The 19,886-nt window shown below is 46.1% G+C and overlaps 1 protein-coding gene across 2 annotated transcripts; it reads left to right on the top strand.

The window, feature by feature from the left end:
• The first annotated feature begins 11 nt into the window (after positions 1-11).
• On the top strand, positions 12-19,409 carry USP20 (ubiquitin specific peptidase 20). 2 transcript variants are annotated; one of them, XM_073541061.1, is made up of 25 exons: positions 13-119; positions 1,357-1,495; positions 2,694-2,747; positions 2,827-2,889; positions 2,986-3,120; positions 3,443-3,539; positions 3,868-3,937; positions 4,118-4,231; positions 4,498-4,576; positions 4,964-5,321; positions 5,423-5,560; positions 5,880-5,992; positions 6,376-6,548; positions 7,056-7,150; positions 7,619-7,652; positions 7,750-7,795; positions 7,864-8,044; positions 10,317-10,443; positions 11,204-11,373; positions 11,575-11,656; positions 13,964-14,072; positions 15,327-15,429; positions 15,567-15,638; positions 15,717-15,889; positions 18,658-19,409. In XM_073541061.1, the coding sequence occupies exons 2-24, from the start codon at positions 1,415-1,417 to the stop codon at positions 15,875-15,877; spliced, it is 2,655 nt and encodes an 884-aa protein (XP_073397162.1). In that variant the 5' UTR covers positions 13-119; positions 1,357-1,414; the 3' UTR covers positions 15,878-15,889; positions 18,658-19,409. The 2 variants fall into 2 exon arrangements, with proteins under 2 accessions (XP_073397163.1, XP_073397162.1); XM_073541062.1 differs by lacking the exon at positions 2,986-3,120 and having other exon boundaries at positions 12-119.
• The last annotated feature ends 477 nt before the right edge of the window (positions 19,410-19,886 follow it).

Here is a 19,886-nt window from a genome sequence, read left to right as displayed (position 1 = left end):
CCACCCCCGCACTGGCACTGGCACTGACAGGAGGGGGTGGAGCTAAGAAATCATCCGTCAACATCTGCAGGAAGATGGGGCCCCGTGTGCGGGCGGCTGTGCCATAGACCGGGTAGGAGGTGAGTGACCTGCAGCGGCTGCACCCGGAGGGGACGTGTATACTGAGGGCAGAGGCGGATATACTGTGTGTGTGTATATATGGACGCTGTTACTGGAAAGGTGCATTATCCTACGGGGAAAGCTGGGTGACAACCAATATGGCTGCCCAGTTGTCGTCTCCCAGCTTTCCCACAGCCCTAAATGACCCCTCTTTTTAATGATATTTGCACAATTCATGTCTCCTTGGAAAACTAGGAAAATTTACCTTTCAGGGCTTTGGCAAAGCTGGGTGGCCACCAATATAGCTGCCGTTAGAGATCCCACAGGGGTTGTCACCTCTGGTAATGTGCGGCAGCGGGGCCGCAGTGTAACTGGTCACAGGGAGGGCGATATTCTCTGGTGTATATATATCTATATTGGAAGGAGCGCCCCTATGACAACTCTTCCTGTTCCGTGCCTAGTTGTCAGGACATTGACCTGTGTATATTAAGGTCACTGCGCTTTTTTTATGGTGTATTTTTCACCAAACTTCAGATGCAAAGTTTTTTTTTTATCTACATATTTGGAGCATTTTGCGATCTCATGGGCTCTATGTACGTCGTCTGCGTTAGTAAATGTCGACCATGGCTCCAAATCAGCATCTGATCTGTTCTGTGATGCGGGACCCAAATCTGCAGATGGATGCGGGGTCCCTCCTTCTTCTAGAACCCGCACATATAAGACCTTTACAGTAAATCGTGTGGATGAGGAAACTGTCAGACGTCACGTGGTTGCGGAGTTGTGAGGATTCCGTCTGTATAAAGTGGAGCGGGGTTTGGTTAGAATATCAATCTCATTATGAGAGCTGTCATCATCTAGCCTGCTTGCTGACGGTTTCCAGTAGAGCCAAAAATTAAAAGGGGAGGAAAATTTGAACTCTTAGAAGAAGGGAAGCAAAAAAACAAAAGCGCAAAAATGAAACATGGCTGCATCATGAAGGGGTTACAGCATCTTGGCCTCTAGATCTTCTGCCTCTGCCTTTTTCCTGTAGGTCAGGAGGTGAAGTTGCAGACTATAACCTGTAGTAATAGTGACGTTCTCAGTGATTTTGTAGCCGGGGGTCAGCGAGGCCGTCATTGATTACAGCGCCGGGGTCCTGATGACAAGGATTGATTACAATGATGGGAAGCATTTTCTGGAATTGTCTTTTATGCAATTGTTGTCCTTTTTAGCAGATGATTTAATCCATCCCTTGTTCTTGCTTTATTTTTTCCCCAGTCTGTCTCTGCTCATAAAGGGTCGGGTGAGAACCATTTCGCTGTCGCTTGTGAACACTATGGGGGAGATGGATGATTTCTGTCCTCATCTGGATTCCATTGGAGAAGTCACCAAGGAGGATCTGATCTTAAAATCCAAGGTGAGCTGTCTGGGGGCAACTATGACGGCTTTCATGGTCAGATAGAGACTACCAAGGCACAATAGCCACCTATGGACCGTATGATAATGGCCGTATCAAAGGCATGGTACTGCCAATACATCTCATCCCTGCCATGGTAATGCTGGTGGCACAGGATCAGACTGAGCGCCCCCTATATTAGCAAACACAAAAGGTCCTAGAAAACTTCAATCTAAAGGCCCCCATATTTTTTTTTTCTTTTAATCTAAATACATGTAAAAAAACAAACCTTTTTGCAATTAGATTTCATTAAATATTTGCCTTTATAAGGCTGAGAACAACAAATTCTGATGTCATTCAATCTGAATGAGCTCACTGACTCTTTATCTGTTAACTCATTCATCAGCCAGTAATAGACAGGGCAAAAGTCAAATGTTACAAATTTTATCATTTAAAAAAAAAAAAAAAAAAGTTGCAATTTGATTTTTTTTTTTTTAAGTAATAAAACAGATTGCCCCCACAGCTGGCTGACCCCCTTTAAATTTAGCTGAGTTCAGCAGGATCCGATGACTTTCTAATGTGTGTGGGGACCTCCTGACTCTTCCCTTCAACATATTGTTCTAAAGACCCCCACGCACACTAGAGTAAGGTTCTGTGGAGCAGCCAATTTCGGAGGGACACGCTGACCTCCTGACCTGTATGGGGAGTCTCCCCACTCTCCCCCAATTGAGGAAATGAGATGGACCTTGTATTTTGAATTACAACAATCTTTTTGTACTTGGAGGATAAGCCACCACCAGAGCGGTTTGTCAGCCGCTTACTCCGTGTAAATGGTGCACACTCGCACAAACCAAGTGTGCATGTGTATGTCAGCTGCCGCTGGCTGCTATCTAATGTGTGGGATGCTTTTACCTTCATAATCTATCTTATAGTACGCAATTAATTATAAAATCTGGAATACCCCTTTAACTTCCTCCAATTTAAATGGGTATTCCATTGATTTTGGTAATCTCACATAATGCATGGACAATGTGGCACTAAACAGATGATTTTTGGGGTGTAAAATCGTAACAAGCCCCTTTTTAGATGCATTTCAGTCCCACTGGGCAGAAGGGTGACCTCCACGTATGGAAAAGTATTGGTCATGAGAGGCAAATATGGCAAATCTACTTTCTTTGCAGCCTGTGATGTTGAAATAAATATAATTTTTTTTCCATAGGGAACCTGCGAGTCTTGTGGGGCCAGTGGACCCAACCTGTGGGCCTGTCTGCAGGTAAGTGGACCCTAGCTGAGTGGCGGACATCATACTGGAGAGGACATGGCGAGATCTGACCTCTGCCTTCTCCTTCCAGGATGGGTGCCAGTACGTGGGATGTGGAGAGTCCTATGCTGATCACAGTACCCTACATGCCCAGGTGACCCCCTAACCCTATACCCTGTGTATCAGAGGGTCGGCAGTGTCTGAACAAGTAGTGAATGAATTTGCCACCTCTTGTGTTGGGGTCTTTTAGGCTAAGAAGCACAATCTAACGGTGAATCTGACCACCTTCCGGGTTTGGTGTTATGCCTGCGAGAAGGAAGTTTTCTTGGACTCGAGAGTTCCTTCTACTCACTCCCAGTCAACCTCCCCCAAGCTTAGCCACCGGGTATGTGTCCTTAAAGGTGTTGTTCAGTGAAAATTGTTGGGAGTCCAGCTGATGGCACTTGCGCTGATCTGCAAATTGAGGAATTGAGCGACATGTTGGATGTCCAACCCCCACTTTATTCACTCTCTATGGGCTCCTGGAATAATGAATGGAGTGGCAGTTGAGCATATGTAGTGCCAATCCTTTCTTAAAGTGCCCATCATTGCAGGTTGGACGCCCACCATCATCCCCTGTTTTCATCAGACAACCCCTTTAAGTAAGGGCTGCAAAGACTACTTTGTGGGCACCGATACATTAGTTGAAGCCTTTGTCTTCTCTGTAGGACGTACCTGCTGCTGCCTATCCATTAAAGTCCGTCCCTATTGCAGTGGCTGATGATGGGGAGTCGGAGAGCGATGACGATGACCTGAAGCCCCGGGGTGAGTGCATGTGGCCTCCTATCTTCGTCCAGTACATGGCCAACAATGAGCTTTCACATGACACTTCTATATTACTGGTTGTTGACCAGCAGAACAGTCATAGGGACCCAGATTTTCTTGCAAGTGATTAACTCAGCCGCTAACTTGCCACCTCTTCCATCACATCTAGTGGAGCCGTGAGATGCTGCTCTGCCTAAACATGCAAGAATACCTTATTGCTCCATAACTGGGCAGAATTGCTATTGTGGGGGGTCCAGGAAAAGTGGGTGTCAGCTGTAATGGGGGAGACATAAATGCATTGACTTCTAGTTTCCGTCTTTGTCTCCAGGTCTTACAGGGATGAAGAACATTGGGAACTCGTGTTACATGAATGCTGCCCTGCAAGCGCTTTCCAACTGGTAAGACTCTGGGGGTCCACCACATGCCGGTAATAATAATATCACTAGTGTCGTGGTCTGGGGGCATCTGCAATCTAATATTGCACATTCAATCTCCACATTCCCAATCAATTCACTACACATTGCTTTATAGGACCTTGTAATTAATTCTACTTCTAAGTGCAGCATTTCTCCTCGCAGCCCCCCGCTGACGCAATTCTTCTTGGAATGTGGTGGTCTGGTGCGGACGGACAAAAAGCCGGCGCTGTGCAAGAGCTATCAGAAGCTAGTGTCAGAATTGTGGCACAAGAAGCGGTAAGTGGGCATGACTTTCCATGTATGTTGTGTATGTGTGGGGTTTTAATTTAGCCAGGGGGAAAAATGTTTGCTTTGTATTATCCCCAGTTAAGGGGGACACTGGTGTCTTTCTTCACCCCCTTAGACTCTGCAGTAGTTATGCCTGGTGTATGTCTTTAAATGGACTTGGATCTAATAGTTATCACCTCTCCAGTGGATGGGTAATCACTTTTTTGGAACCCAGGATACCCCTTTGTCTTTCTACTACTTTTTCCATTATTCAGGCCCAGTTACGTGGTGCCCTCGAGTCTGTCCCACGGAATTAAACTGGTTAACCCCTTATTTCGAGGCTACGCCCAACAGGTGAGTCACACAATATGCTTGGATCTGTTTCACCTCTGCATAGTCATTCAGAACACCAGGAAACCTGAGTATTAAGCAAAACATAAGGAGGTGGAATTCATCAAGGACTTTACACCAGAAAATTGGGTTTAAGATGTCGCAAATAATTGTGCAAAAAGTTTTTTTTTTACTATTGGAAACTTTTGTTAACTTTTTGAAACGTGGATAATTGACTATAATTCACCCCATGATGGTTGTGCAAATGATAGCAGTAATGGCCTGCAGCACAGGCAGCTGAGAAGTGTACCAAATTCATCCAGAAGCGTACACATGGATCAAGCCCCGTTCCTAAAACATCCATCTTGATAAATTCTCTTCCCTAAGAGTATATTTCTTTCGCATGAACAGGACACCCAGGAATTCCTGCGTTGCCTCATGGACCAACTACATGAAGAACTTAAGGAACCAACACCTTCTTATAACCATGAACGGGAAGAAGAGGAACAGGAAGATCAGCGGGAGATGGAGCGCGGCACAACGGAGGATGACTTCCTGTCCTGCGATTCTGGCGGAGAGATGGGTGACGGGGAAGGAGGGGGAGGAGTGGGGTCGTTGGCGGAGATGGAGCTGTTGATCCGGGAGGAAGCTGGAAGGTCCATCTCCGAGAAGGAAAAACTGAAGGAGAGGAGACTCTCATATTGTCACCGCAGGACCAGCTCCGAGCAGGCGGATGAGGATGCAGATGTGGATACGGCAATGATACCGGGTAAAAGCAACAAATGTATGAGCGCAAAACTGTGATCCTCCCACGTCTCTTGTATCCACTGATTATATTCTTTTTTTAATCCCTATTCGGACCCTATTTAGAACCTGACAACGAGGCGTTCATGCACTGCTCATCCCGGCCCTGCAGCCCTCATCCTCCTGACGCACATCCAAAGCTCTCCAGCAGCCCCCCTCGCTCCAGTCCTTTGCGCACAGCACACTCTTACGTCTTAAAGAAAGGTAATGTGAGAGTTACAGACTATATGGGGGACCCTTCCTGAAGGGTCTGCGACCGTAGTAGCCACTGGTGGGTTCAGATTTCACATGTCGACATAGCCCATCAATATCCGATCAATAGGGACTGATTCCTAAAACCTTAATTGGTCTACTGACTGAGGGGGCCGTGGTTCACCGGCATGACCCTGAATGAGAATGTAAGGGGGAGCATAACCAGTCGCAATGTACAGAGCTGGGCTAGCAATACTATATTGATGACCTTTACTAAGTTTGGATCAACCATATTCAAGTTATAGAAAAAAAACTTTAACTCTTCTCACAGCGCAAGTCATGAGCGGAGGGAAACGGCGGTCGGAAATCAAATATCGTAGTGTCATTTCTGATATCTTCGATGGGTCCATTCTGAGCTTGGTCCAGTGTCTTACCTGTGACCGGGTATGTATTGGGACCGGGCCGTTGTTTTATTCACCATGTAAAACACCTTTATTATTTCCTATTGTTTGTTCATTGTTTAACCCCTTACTAACATATGGAGGAACATATATGTCAGATTTCAGATGCATGTGTATTGAAAGGGCTCAGGAGCGCTTATTGCTGGTAATAGTCAGGCGCCGGCTGTATCATGCAGCAAGCAGTCTCCTCTAACAGCAGCAACAAAAAAATAAAAGTCGGGGTTAAAGGGAACACTTCAAGCAACAGTAAAGACTAAAAGAAGGGATGATCTGTGTGCCATGCTTGGTACCCTCAGACCCTGCATCAGACCTGACGCGATGTAAGCGGAGTGTTCACTTAACATGACTTTTCCTGCTTTGACTCAGGTGTCCACCACCATTGAGACCTTTCAGGACTTGTCGCTCCCTATCCCAGGAAAAGAAGACCTGGCAAAGCTGCACTCCACCATCCATCAAAGTGCTGTGGTCAAATCTGGTACCTGCGGAGAAAACTACAGCAGCCAGGGCTGGCTGGCCTTCCTCATGGACTATATTCGCAGGTATCGGCTCAGGGCTGCCTTTTTTAAAGAAGTTTTGGAAAAACCCTGTCTTCTGGTTGCAGTTTGTTTAAAAAGAAAAAAAAAACAAAACAAAAAAAAAACTGTGCTTTATTTATCTTTTCCCTGGTCCAATATGGAGTTTCCACTGCTGCTCCTGGTGTCTGTTACTGTCTGCAGTGGGGCGAGCTTGGGGGGTGCTGCAGTGGGGCGAGCTCGGTGGTTCTCTGAAGCTTTTGCTGTCAGCTTGGATGGAGTTGCTGAGCTCGCTGATTTCCTGCAGCGCATCTGACGTGATGTCAGTGCTGCAGACAAGAACATACGTCAGGGGCAGCGGTAGGCACTCAACGCTGGACCCGGGGAGGGTAAGAAAAGCATAGGATTTTTTTTTTTCTTTTTTTCTAGACATTGCCATCAGGGAACAAGGTTTGCAAAACTGTAAAACCCCTTTAAGAAACCACATTACCACTCGTATGGTCTTCATCTATGTGTGCATATGTGTTTGCCCAGGTTTGTGGTCTCCTGCATCCCAAGCTGGTTCTGGGGTCCCGTCGTCACCCTGGAGGACTGTCTCGCTGCTTTCTTTGCTGCTGATGAACTAAAAGGTAAAGGCGTGCAGTTAGTAAGAGCCGTGTTGTCCTCAGGTAAGAGCGGAGCGCGAGCAGAAAGGGCATCCCGTGCACGGGAGGACTCGTCCTGCCCTGCATTACACACAAGGCTATGATAGGAACTGGCAACGCTTTATTTCCCACCTTCTCCTGTGGTGGCGCTGCAGGGAAACTGAACACCTACTGCCAGACTTTCCCACAGGTGATCACTGGTGATCTCAACTGGAGGCTCCGTGTGATCAGTCTCCAACAATAAGACATTGCTCACTGTGGAGAAAGCCTTGTTAATCACAAGAGACTGATAAACATGTAAACCACCTGTTGTGATAGTGATCATTTCTAAGTAGAGCTGCAATATAAACCATGGGGGATGGTGTGTTAAAATTTAATTTTACCACATTATCTTATGAAGACCATATTTTAACATCTCCGTTCCTTTTATTTTTTTTCTATTTTTGTTTGAAGGTGATAACATGTACAGCTGTGAACGTTGTAAAAAGTAAGATATATGTGGTGTCCGTCTGACCACTATGTATTTGTCGCACTCTTTCTTTCGTGCTCTGTTTCCACATTACAATCTCATTATGTTGTTTCAGGCTAAGAAATGGAGTGAAATACTGTAAGGTTTTGCGGCTGCCGGAGGTGAGTTCTCTTTCATGGCTTTTCCTTGCCATCCTCAGGCAGTTTCATCCTTTCCTCCTTCTCCGCAGATCCTCTGTATACATTTGAAGCGCTTCCGACATGAGGTGATGTACTCGTTCAAGATCAGCAGCCATGTTTCTTTTCCATTGGAGGGTCTGAACCTTCGACCATTCCTGGCCAAGGAGTGTGTGTCCCACATCACCACATACGACCTGCTGGCTGTCATCTGTCATCACGGCACCGCGGGAAGTGAGTATTTTCTTCTGAGCCGATGTGTTGGAGCACGGTGTCTGTTTCTGGCCATTGTCAGTGAATGGGAGCAGACTCTTCATTGTGTCTGTGTCAGGTTATGATCCTTGAATGTTTCCAGTCATTGACAGCAAGCGGAGATCTTGGGAATAGTGAGCAACTTAAACACACAGTCTATTAGAAAGTTGCACTATATAGTTGGGAGCCTTTATTTACATAAAACTCTTCTTCTTTTAACCCCTTGGCGACATGTCATATATGTACTAACAGGCGGTCAAAACATTGTATGTACCCCAAGATGGTATCAATAAAAATGTCAGCTCGGCGTGCAAAAAATAAGTCCTCGCCCAGCCCCAAATAACGAAAAATGGAGACGCTATGGGTATCAGGAACATTTGTGATTTTTTTTTTTCTTTCACCACTTACTGTATGTACTCGAGTATAAGCTGACCCGAGTATAAGCCAAGGTACCTAATTTTGCCACAGAAAACTGGGTAAGCTTATTGACTTGAGTATAAGCCAGGTATGCATTGTCCCCTCATCCTGGTCCTGGTATGTGTGGCTCCCCCAGTTTGTCCTGGTATGTGTGGCTCCCCCCCCCGTCCTGTCCTGTTGTGTGTGGTTCTCCATGTTGTATGCATGGCTCACTCCCCCCCCCCCCCCTCCAATCGTTGTATGGATGGCTCGCACCCGCCCTCCCTGCATCTCCTTCCCGGCGCTGGCAGCTCTCCTGTGCTGAGCGATCATATGGCCCCGCTCATTAAGGTAATGAATATGTGCTCCACGCCTATAGTAGTGGAGACGAGTGCATATTCATTACCTTAATGAGCGGGGCAACGTGACCGCTCAGAACAGGGGAAGAGCTGCCGGTGCCAGGACAGAGATGCAGCAACGGAGGGTGAGTATGATGTCTTCTTGAAGCCGGTGGCTGCAGCTGTCACTGTGCCACAGCTGCTGCTTCCCCTTCCCTGCCGGCTTTCTAGACAATGACTCGTCCATAAGCCGCGGTGGGGGGGGGGGGGGTGGCTGCGTTTGCTGAAAATCTCGGCTTATACACAAATATATACGGTATATAACAAAGAGCCTAGACATGTTTGGTGTCTGCAAACTCATAATGAGATAGAGAATCATATTAGCAGGTCAATTTTATCACTTAGCGAATGTGATAAAAACAACACAAAAAACAATTGTGGGATTGCACTTTTTGCAATTTCACCGCACTTGAATTTTTTCCTGTTTTTCCAGTACATGATATGGTAAAATCAATGGTGTCATTCAAATGCATAGCTCGTCCCGCAAAAAACAAGTCTTCATACTGCTGTTTTGACAGACCAATAAAAAAGTTAGACATTGGAACAAAAAAAAATAATATATAATATACAAACTGGAAAAAAGAGATGGAAAATTACATATTTTGGTATCGCCGTGCTGAGTTGTCCAAACTAGTAAAATATTTAGCCCATATGGCGAATGGCAAAACAAGGGAAAATGGAGATTACAGAATTACTGTTTTTTTTTTTTTTTTTTTTTTGTTACTTCTATTGATGAGTGAGTATACTCGTTGCTCGGGTTTTTTCGAGCATGCTCGGGTGTCTTCCGAGTATTTTGGTGTGCTCGGAGATTTAGTTTCTGACGACGCAGCTGCATGATTTGCGACTGCTAGACAGTTTGAATACATGTGGGGATTCCCTAACAAACAGGCATTCTTCACATGTATTCAGCCTGTCTGCAAGTCGCAAATCATGCAGCTGAGGCGACAAAAACTAAATCTCCGAGCACACCAAAATACTCGTAAGACACCCGAGCATGCTCGAAAAAACCCAAGCAACGAGTATACTCGCTCATCACTAGGTACTTCACCTCTTAAAAAAAAAAAATGGAATATAAAGAGGTTGTAAAGTCGAGCAAACTCCAGAATAGTGATGATAAACTACAGCTCAGACACCCAAAAAAACTCAACCCTAATACACGTTATAGCTCCCAGAATATGTTGACCAAAGCCAATTTTGTTTTTTTATTATAAAGTAATAAACCATGGAATACTATCTCTAAGTTTGGCATCACTAACTATATCGACCCCTAGGACTCCCCCCTCCAAAAAAAAAAATTGGCAAAATTGCTGTTTTTGTTTCACCACATTTTGGTATTTTTTCCTTGTTTTTTGGTACTTTTTATTAAATTCTACAAAAAAAGTTCCAATCTTTGTGGGTGGGAGCTGCATGTGTGGAGTTCGCATGAAGAGCCCAGTTTTTACACGGATGTCCCGTTCCAGGTGGTCACTACATATCCTACTGCCAGAACGTGATTAACGGGCAGTGGTACGAGTTTGATGACCAGTACGTCACAGAAGTGCATGAGACCGTGGTCCAGAATGCGGAGGCGTACGTCCTCTTCTACAGGTAAAGAGACTTTTTTCGAATGATTATTGCTTGAATTTCATTTTCCGAAGTCTTCCTAGTAAAGTTGCTTTTAATATGGGACCCTATGAGAACCCTGGCACACGCTTTTGCTATTGAGTTTCTCTGACCACTTTGCATCATTTGCCTTCCATAGCCTTATACACTGTATTGCCTATTGATGGTTGCAGAATGAGTAAACTTAATATCTGTCAGGGAGCTTGTCCTGACGGAAGAGTTTATAACTGATATCAATGTTATTCTGAGCTCCTTTCAGTTGATTTATGACTATATGAAAGTTGAGCTGAACTTTGCGTTCATAAACCGGGTGAGAGGAGCTCAGAAGGTAGAAGAGTTTGGCTATGGTCACATCACGTTTTGGCATATGTTCAGTGGCTCCGTTGGGGATGACATCCGAAGTCCTGGAAACGGGATATGGACGTATGCATTGATGGAGCCATTGGCTGAAATTATGCTGATGGAATCACTGTATGATGTTGTGCATAATTTTTTAGCTGTAAACACCTAATTGAGTAGGTTTCCTGCCAGAGCAAACACCCGAATCCTGTTTTCCAGGGCTTCAGACATAAGCCCCGATGGAGCCACTGAACATAAAATGTGATGTAACCATAGCCTTATGCACGCTCCCAACAGAAGAAGCTCACTGACAGATTCTCAGTTAACTCATTCTGCACCCATCAATGGACAATGCAGTCTAGGTTTTTTTTTTTGCACTTGATGTTTCCCTGTGTCGTCTACACAGGAAGAGCAGCGAGGATGCAGAGCGGGAACGGCAGAAGGTCGTGTCTTTGGCAGCCATGAAGGAATCAGGACTTCTTCAGTTCTACATCTCTCGAGAATGGCTCAACAAGTTCAACACTTTTGCAGAACCGGGACCAATAACGAACCAAAGCTTCCTCTGCTGCCATGGAGGTAGGTCTGCCACAGCGAGGTCTCTGATTAGGGTGAAAGGGCCTTATTCATCACCTGGCAATATTCAGACATATTTAAAGGGAATCAGCCAGGATTGGAACAACATGTCGGTATGTGTTAGCTGTAATCTGTGGAGAATGGACTGCTTTTATTGGGACGGACAGGGAACATCTGAATCTGCCTGTTTTCATTTCTCTACAGGAATTCCTCCTAACAAGTATCATTATATAGACGACCTGGTGGTGATCCTGCCCCAAAACGTGTGGGAGTATTTGTACAACAGGTGAGATCTGTGGGCTTATTCATTGCGTGCGGCCGGGGTCAGACTTGCGAGAAACTCACACGAGTCTCGCACATGAATACCTGGCACTGCTGCTGGCACTCGGATCGGAGCATTCAGCTGCATACAAATACATGCCGCCGCACGCTCTGTCCCGAGTGCCGGGGGCAGTGTCGGGTATTGACGTGCAAGACTTGTGCGAGTTTCACGCAAGTCTGACCCTGGCCTTATAGGATTTGTATTAAGCTTAGAAGTTATTGCTAGGGGTCAGACCGTTAGGACCACCACGTTACCAAGATTGTAAAGTTATCACCATTACAGACATTGCGTTAAGGGCTGTGTACACAATAATTAAGACATTTTTTTTTTCTATTCTCCATTCACTTGGTAAATGAAAAGTAAAACTACTTTCTAAATAGTCTTTTAAGTTTTTTACGACTTTGCTGCTGCAATCTGTAAATCTTTTATCTAGCTTACTGATCTGATAATCTGATATAAATACAATACAAGGCTCCTGATCCTATTGGCTCTCTCTGCTCTTCCTCCCCTCTCACAGTGTTAGGCTAGGTTCACATTGCGTTAGGGGTATCCGTTTAACGGATCCGTTAAACAGATGCTCTAACGCAGATGTCCTTTTTGACATCATTTGTGAGCATAGCGCTAATGTATGCTCTAACGCATGGTAGCAGTTCGTTACCATGTGTTAGCCCATACAAGTCTATGCACAGCGAACGCGAAGGAGGAGGGAGATGGGGCAAGAGCAGCTCTAGATGCTCACAGAGCAGCCATGGCCCAGCATACGAGGCAGGAGGAGCAAAACAGGGGCATGATGGATGGCTGGGAGGTGGCTGATACAGGGGGACACACCATACCTATGGGACGCAATACAGGTATGAGGACCTATTTATAAAAGTTAATATTTCGGCGTTACTTGGGGTCAGAAACATAAGAGTCACTTTCACAGAATGCAGCCTTAGTGCTGCACAAGGTGGCTCTTTTAGTTAAAAACGCCCTGGGGGGGGGGGGGGGGGTGACAGGTTCCCTTTAATGCATCCATTACATAGTGTTAGTGCCGCTATGTAACTGATGCCGTCAGCGCATTGCCCGCAACGCAATGTGAACCCAGCCTTAGAGATAGCAGCAGTAAGGAGGAGGGACGGTGTACATCAGGTCTCATATTGTGGAAAGGAGAAAAAAACATGTACAGTCTCAGGAAGGGCAGAGAAACCTGGTAATAGAAAAGGAGGAAAGAACATGAAAAGGAAATAACTGTGAAACAGAAGCAGTGCTGATATGAGCTAATGAATAGGGTTGATCGAATAGCTTCGGATAAGAGCTTATCCGAATAGCTATAGCGCTTACCGAATAGCTGCATCTGGAACCTGGAGCGCTCCCGATCAGTTGTTGGACTCCTCAGCTGCATATGTCGCGGCTGTGTGACAGTCGCAGCATATGCATGGAGAGCCTGTTTGTTGGGCCGTGACACATGCAGCTGCAGCGCCAAACAGCTGATCAGCGGGAGCGCTCCAGGTATCCGGGTTTCCGATGCAGCTATTCGGATAAGCTCTTAGCTGAAGCTATTCGCTCATCCCTATTAATGAAGTCAGCAGCACCCTAGATATACGCAAAGCTGACATCCAGCCTATATTACTGGAAGTCACACAAAGTTGACATCCAGCCTATATTACCGGGAGTGACGCAGAGCTCGCATCCCGCCTATGGTAACCGGGAGAGACGCAGAGCTCGCATCCCGCCTATGGTAACCGGGAGAGACGCAGAGCTCGCATCCCGCCTATGGTAACCGGGAGAGACGCAGAGCTCGCATCCCGCCTATGGTAACCGGGAGAGACGCAGAGCTCGCATCCCGCCTATGGTAACCGGGAGAGACGCAGAGCTCGCATCCCGCCTATGGTAACCGGGAGAGACGCAGAGCTCGCATCCCGCCTACTGGGAGAGAGGAATAAGCAGCAATTTATTACATGTCGTGCCTTCAGTCAATAGATTACTCTATATTAGGTTATGGGCTGCTGGCCATAAACAGACTCTTTATTATGGGTTGGTTCTTGGGAATTGTATGGTTTATGATGCAACTAGTAGGATTGGTTTTATGTTTGCAGCCAGTGTACCTTTAATCTAAAGGAAGGTAGTCATCCGGTCAGCAGACACGTATTGAATGGCTTCCTCTAGTCCAGTATGGCTGCTCCATAGTCCGCTGTGGTGAAACTGTACAGCCCAGCGCAATGCTGTATTATCTTTCCCCACCTACATAATTGTCCTCCCTAGCGAAAGCCTCTTTTTCCTTCTGTACAGATTCGGCGGGGGCCCAGCTGTGAACCATCTGTATGTCTGCTCTATATGTCAAGTTGAGATTGAAGCTTTGGCAAAACGCAGGAAAACGGAGATCGACACTTTTATTAAGGTAAAAAAAAAATAAAAAATCTGAGACCGTTATACAAGTGCTACCTATTGAATGTGCTATAACATAGGGTTAACTGATACGCTACCTGCCTCCACCACTAGGGGGTGTAAAATGATCTCAGCCGGAGCGTGTTCACAGCATTGGCACCTGCCCCTAACCACATTAATTAAAGCTCCCATCCCTTATCTTATAAAGGGAATCTGTCTCCCCTTTTTTGAGATAACATGTAATGATATCATTCAATTGTGTGTCACATAAGGATTCTCTTAGTACTTTTGCTTCCCCCTGACCCCCGCACCTTTCATGCATAAATACCTTTTTTATATCGGTTCAGATGTGTGTAAACTGCCGCTGTCCGGTCCGATGGGCGGGGCATATTCACCTGCTCTCCCCCCCCCCCTCCCTGTCTTGCTCTACACATTTCTTCTTGTGTAGAGCAAGACAGGGAGGGGGGGAGCAGGTGAATAAGCCCTGCCCAGCGGACCGGACTGTGGCAGTTTAAAACACATCTGAACCAATATAAAAGGTATTTATGCATGAAAGGTGCGGGGTCAGGGGGAAGCAAAAGTACTAAGAGAATCCTTATGTGACACACAATTGAATATCATTATATGATATCTCAAAAAAGGGGTGACAGATTCCCTTTAACCAATTAGATGCTGCTGTCAATTGCCAACAGCATCATTTAAGTGGTTAGATCTGCATGGGAGTTTTTCTTTGCCTGTTGTGTGGTGCTGATGATGGTATTGTCATGGCAGCTACTGGAGGCCCCCATCACCCATATGGCCCAGCTTAATAGGAGATACTTAAATAAAGGTAATAGAGGAGGGGCCTATAAATAAAAATAACCCTAAGATTAAACCACCCCCTTTTTTTTTTTTTTTTTTTCAAATAAAAAAAAATAAATCTATTTAGTATCACTGAATCTGCAAAAGTCAAATCTTTCGAATAACAAAAAAATATTTAGCTCATACAGCAAATTTTAAAAAGAGATAAATGGAGCAAGAAAAGGTAAAAGTGGTTTTCCAGACTGACTTCTTCCAGAAACAGCGCCACACCTATCCCTGGTAGCTCCTGGTATTGCAGCACCGCTCCATTGAAGTGGAAGGGCCAAAATCTGCAGTGGTGTTGTTTTTGGATAGGAATGGCCTTTTTTTTTTTTTTTTTTAAGGAGACTAAAACTAAAACCAGTGCAGTGTCAGGAATCTGATTGCCGTTATTGTGACTGACTGATGGGGATTTTTTTGTGCTTAGCTGAATAAGGCTTTCCAGGCGGAGGAGTCGCCCGGCGTCATATACTGTATAAGCATGCAGTGGTTCCGAGAGTGGGAAGCGTTTGTGAAAGGCAAAGACAATGGTGAGTGTTGTACCCCCTGCCCGGACGTGGGGGCCATCCTTGGAGCGCGCTTATTTTCTAGCCCACCGTCTGATTTGGGCCTCCTTTACCCCGTAGATTTGCTGATCTTGCTTGTTTTTTTTCTGTTTTCTTTTTAGACCCACCAGGACCCATTGATAACAGTAAGGTGGCGCTAACCAAGAGCGGAGGACACGTGCAGCCCAAACAGGGTGAGCATGGAGACCAATCCTAGAGCAGCAACTGCAGAGGCCCCTTGTCTGATCCTAATCTTTCCTCCGTCTGTACAGGCGCTGATTACGGGCAGATCTCTGAAGAGACCTGGAGCTATCTCTTCAGCATCTATGGCGGCGGCCCCGAGATAGCAATTCGGCAAACCATAGCACAGCCTCAAGAGTCGGAGAGTCTGCACGGAGAGCAGAAGATAGAAGCTGAGACGCGAGCTGGCTAGCACTGACCAAGGGTATCCACCATGACTTCTATTAAACATTCAGCCTCATGATAAGAATAAGATCTAGATCAGGAAGACTTCTTAAAGGGGTTGTCATATCAGATGCCGCTAATTTTATAATGCAGATATTATGGCCGGGGGGCTTTGTTCTGGCGGGGTGCAGGGGCTTTATACTACAGGGACCACATGTGCAAGCGAGGATGTAATCTGGTTTAAAACAGACCTGGGCACAGTCCAGTCCTCTGGCAGTTTCAATTCGGTCCGCGGTCTGAGACAGCAGAAAGACTGAAAGAGTGGCCCTCCACAACAGTGCTGGTCTCCCATGTGCCCACTTGGGAAAATTAATTGCCCACCCCTGCTATAAAAGATCTTTTACAGCAATGGAATATTTTTTTTTAGTACAGTATATGGTAAAAGGATTGGTGTAATACAAAATATACTGTAATAATTTTTATTTGTGTAGCGCCACCATGTGCTGCTGCGCTTTACAATTAAGTAGAGCCATGTACAAACAATACAATGTAACACTTTATTCAGTTACAAGAGCAGTGAGGGTCTCGCTGCTCGCAGTTTACAATCTATAGGGGGACACAATAGGTAGAACATGCCGTCATGTACGGTCCGGCCGTCATTTATTATAATCAGGGTTTCCATATAAAGCTGCATGATCCGGTCTCCGTGCTGTCACCCTGTGCTACTGGGACCATGGAGGCTGTGGAGACAAATGAGTAAAGGCCCCGTCTCACATAGCAAGATCGCTGAAGCGTCGCCGATTATGTGACGCAACAGCGACCTTGCCAACGATCTTGCTACATGTGACACGCAGCGGCGACCGGGCTTCCGCTGGATGTCGCTGATCGTGCTCAAATGTCCTGGGCCATTTTTTCATCGTCTGTGTCCCGCTGGCCAGCATGCATCGCTGTGTTTGACCCGACGAGCGACCTCGTTGGCGAAGCAGAACTCAGGGACGCAGGCTGGAATCGTTCAGAATAGCTGCTGTGTGACAAGGTACCAACGACCGCTGAGGATCGCTGGATGGTTGTCGTAAGTCGTATCGTTGTTGGGATCGCTGGTGCGTCGCTAAGTGAAACGGGACCCTAAGAAGGAGCAGATTATAATTAACATTTAGGTGGGACCAGGGAAGAGTTAGGGTCCCGTTTCACTTAGAGATGCACCAGCGATCCCGACACCGATACAACCTGGTAGGGATCGCTGGTACGTCGCTAAATGGTCGCTAGTAAGGCCTTTTTCACATTTCAGTTTTTTGACGTTAGTCAAAATCCACCAGAGTGTGAAAAAACGGACCCGTTTTTCCACAAATGGATGACACCGAATCCGTTTTTTGACGGATCCGTCTTTAGCTGACTTTTTATGAAATTTAAAGATGCATGACGAGAGAGAGATTTTCTGCCAGAACGGAATTTTGGGTTAACTTTCTGGCAAGGAAATTCTTCTGGGCATGCTCAGTGTAAAAAAGCGGATACGTTGCCGGATTCCGTCAATTAACGGTTGGCAACGGATCCGCCGCCCATAGGTCACCATTATAACAAATGGCGGCGGATCCGTTGCTATCCGCTGTTTTGACGCAGACAAAAAAACATTTCATTGTCCGTCCACTCAAGACAGCGGACGCCGAAATTATGGCGGATCCGTCAAAAAAACAGATCCAACGGATGACCATCCGTCAAAATCTGCCGCTAATGCAAGTCAATGGGAAAAAAACGGATCCGTCAAAAAAAGGCGGATCCGTTTTTTTGTGCAAAACTGCGGATTTTGACTGATGGCAACAAACGGAAATGTGGAACAGGCCTAAGGTGCCAAACAGATCTCTTCAGCGTCGCAGCAACCATCCAGCGATTCTCGGCGGTCGTTGGTACCTTGTCATACAGCAGCTTTTCTGAACGATTCCAGCCTGCGTCCCTGAGTTCTGCGTCACCAATGAGGTTGCTCGTCGGGTCAAACACAGCGATGCATGCTGGCCAGCGGGACACCGACGATGAAAAAATGGCCCAGGACATTCGAGCACGATCAGCGATATCCAGCTGCTATGTGTCACATGTAGCGAGGTCGCTGTTGTGTCACAAAATCGGTGACGCTTCAGCGATCTCGCTATGTGAGACGGGGGGGGGGGGGGGGGGCTTTAGGGTAGTTAGTTGAGGTGATAAGCTTGTCTAAACAGATGTGTTTGTAAAGCACATTTAAAAACATGGGGGTTAGGTATCAGATCGTGTGGGATAGTGCATTCCAGAGAACTGGCGCAGCACAGAAGTCTTGGAGATGGAGGTGTGGAGTTCGAATTGTGGAGGATGTTAGTCTCAGATCAGTTTAGAATGAAGGGAACGTGTAGGGCAATAGATAGAGATGAGGGAGGAGTGATAGGGTGGTGCAGAACTGTGGAGAGCTTTGTGGGTAGGAGATCCGAGTTTATATTGTATTCTGTAGTGAATGGGTAACCTGTGCAAGGACTGGCACAGGGTGGAGGCATCAGTGAAGAGGCTAGACAGAAATATGAGCCTGGCTGCCGCATACAGGATGGATTGGAAAGAGTTTGATTAGAAGGAAACTGATCTGAAGAGTGCTGCAGTAGTCTGGATGAGAGCATGGCGTGCGATACACAACAAAACCTTATCGGACAAGGGGAAAAAGAAAAAGTTAATAACTCTTGCATTCAGGATAGGGGATAAAAAGCCAGCAGGCAGTGGTTTTAGGTTAGTCTTAGAGACCAGGCCTAAGCACTATCTTAGTGCTGTTTTTCATATAATTTTTTTTTCATATTTCAGGTCCTTGTGGATGCCGACCCCTAGTGGTAGCGCTGAGTACTGCGCCAGGTTACCGCACTTCTAGAAGCACTTTTCAGATGAGCTGCGCGCACAGACACTGTGTTTTAACCCTTAGCGTTTGGGATGTACGTTACAGATATTTAAAACTACTTTAAAAAAAACTATTTAAAATGTTAACTTCCCAGGTCATTAGTTTACTAAACTGTGGGGCATCGTCCGCCGACACTCACCAATGTAATAAGCTATGTACGCAGATACAAAGCGGATGACCTAGAGGCAGAGGAGGAGTAGCCTCACCCTGTGGCCGGCTTGCCTTGTCCATAACCCATCGTGCACTCGCTCTGCAGGCCTGGTGTTCCTGTGGGCAGCCATGTTTGCTGCCTGCAGTAGCAGGCACTGCCAGCCCAGAAAAAACACTGGTGACGGCTGAAGGACTTGAGAAAATTTTGCACTTTGTAGCACGACTGTGATCTGTAACCTGCAAGCCTGAAGGCAGATGCAAAACTGTATCTCAAGGCATGCTGGGAGTTGTAGTGTTACGGCACAGCAGTGCACGCTCTGTAAGTGGCAGGGCGCTGCTGGTGTAGAGTAAGACATTTGTTTCTTTCCTGGATGACGTAGACTTGCGTAGCTTTACCAGACGTGCTGTGATGTGCATGCTGCTGTGTCCTCGTCGCCCCTTCTGTACAGATCCAGTATTACACGGCTTAGGCTGGTGGGGGGCAAATATAATAAAGAGAAATCTAACAAAACTTCATCCATTCTGGTCAATGAATGCAAGTATAAAAAATATGTTCAGCGAGCACAGGACAACACTGTGTCACACCATCCGAAGTTCCATAGTCCAGAAAAGTGAGGAGGCAGTATCATGGCCAACTGATTATACATCGTCCTGCACCAGGAATAACATGCTGTCCCCGGTTTACCTGGAGTGTTCCTTTTCAAGGGGTTAGATAAACATGGCTGCCTCCTTCCAAAAAAACAAAACACAGTAGCGGGGTTGGATTGATACTGCTGCTTTCTGTGGACCTGCAATACCACACATAGACTGGTGTGGTGCTGTTCTATTTTTTTTTTTTTGCTAGTCCTGGACTGTGTGAATGGACTACGGTTTTTCTGCACATTTCCAGTATATTACGATCCATTCTCATAGCAAATTTTCCGTCTCAATTGTGTCTTAAGAAACGTTATACGCATCAGAAAACCTGAGCCTGTCCATTTATATCAAT

This window comes from Dendrobates tinctorius, unplaced genomic scaffold (genome assembly GCF_039654945.1).
Source record: "Dendrobates tinctorius isolate UK_male_01 unplaced genomic scaffold, ASM3965494v1 ptg000120l, whole genome shotgun sequence".
Taxonomy (NCBI): Eukaryota; Metazoa; Chordata; class Amphibia; order Anura; family Dendrobatidae; genus Dendrobates; species Dendrobates tinctorius.
Note: the sequence above shows the minus strand (reverse complement) of the source record. Positions and strands in the feature narration are given on the sequence as shown.

Coding starts and splice junctions, on each gene's coding strand:
- USP20 (XM_073541061.1), top strand. CDS start 1,415: ATGGGGGAGATGGATGATTTCTGTCCTCATCTGGATTCCATTGGAGAA. Junction 10,444..11,203: donor GCGTACGTCCTCTTCTACAG/GTAAAGAGACTT, acceptor TCGTCTACACAG/GAAGAGCAGCGAGGATGCAG. Junction 14,073..15,326: donor AGATCGACACTTTTATTAAG/GTAAAAAAAAAA, acceptor TTTTGTGCTTAG/CTGAATAAGGCTTTCCAGGC.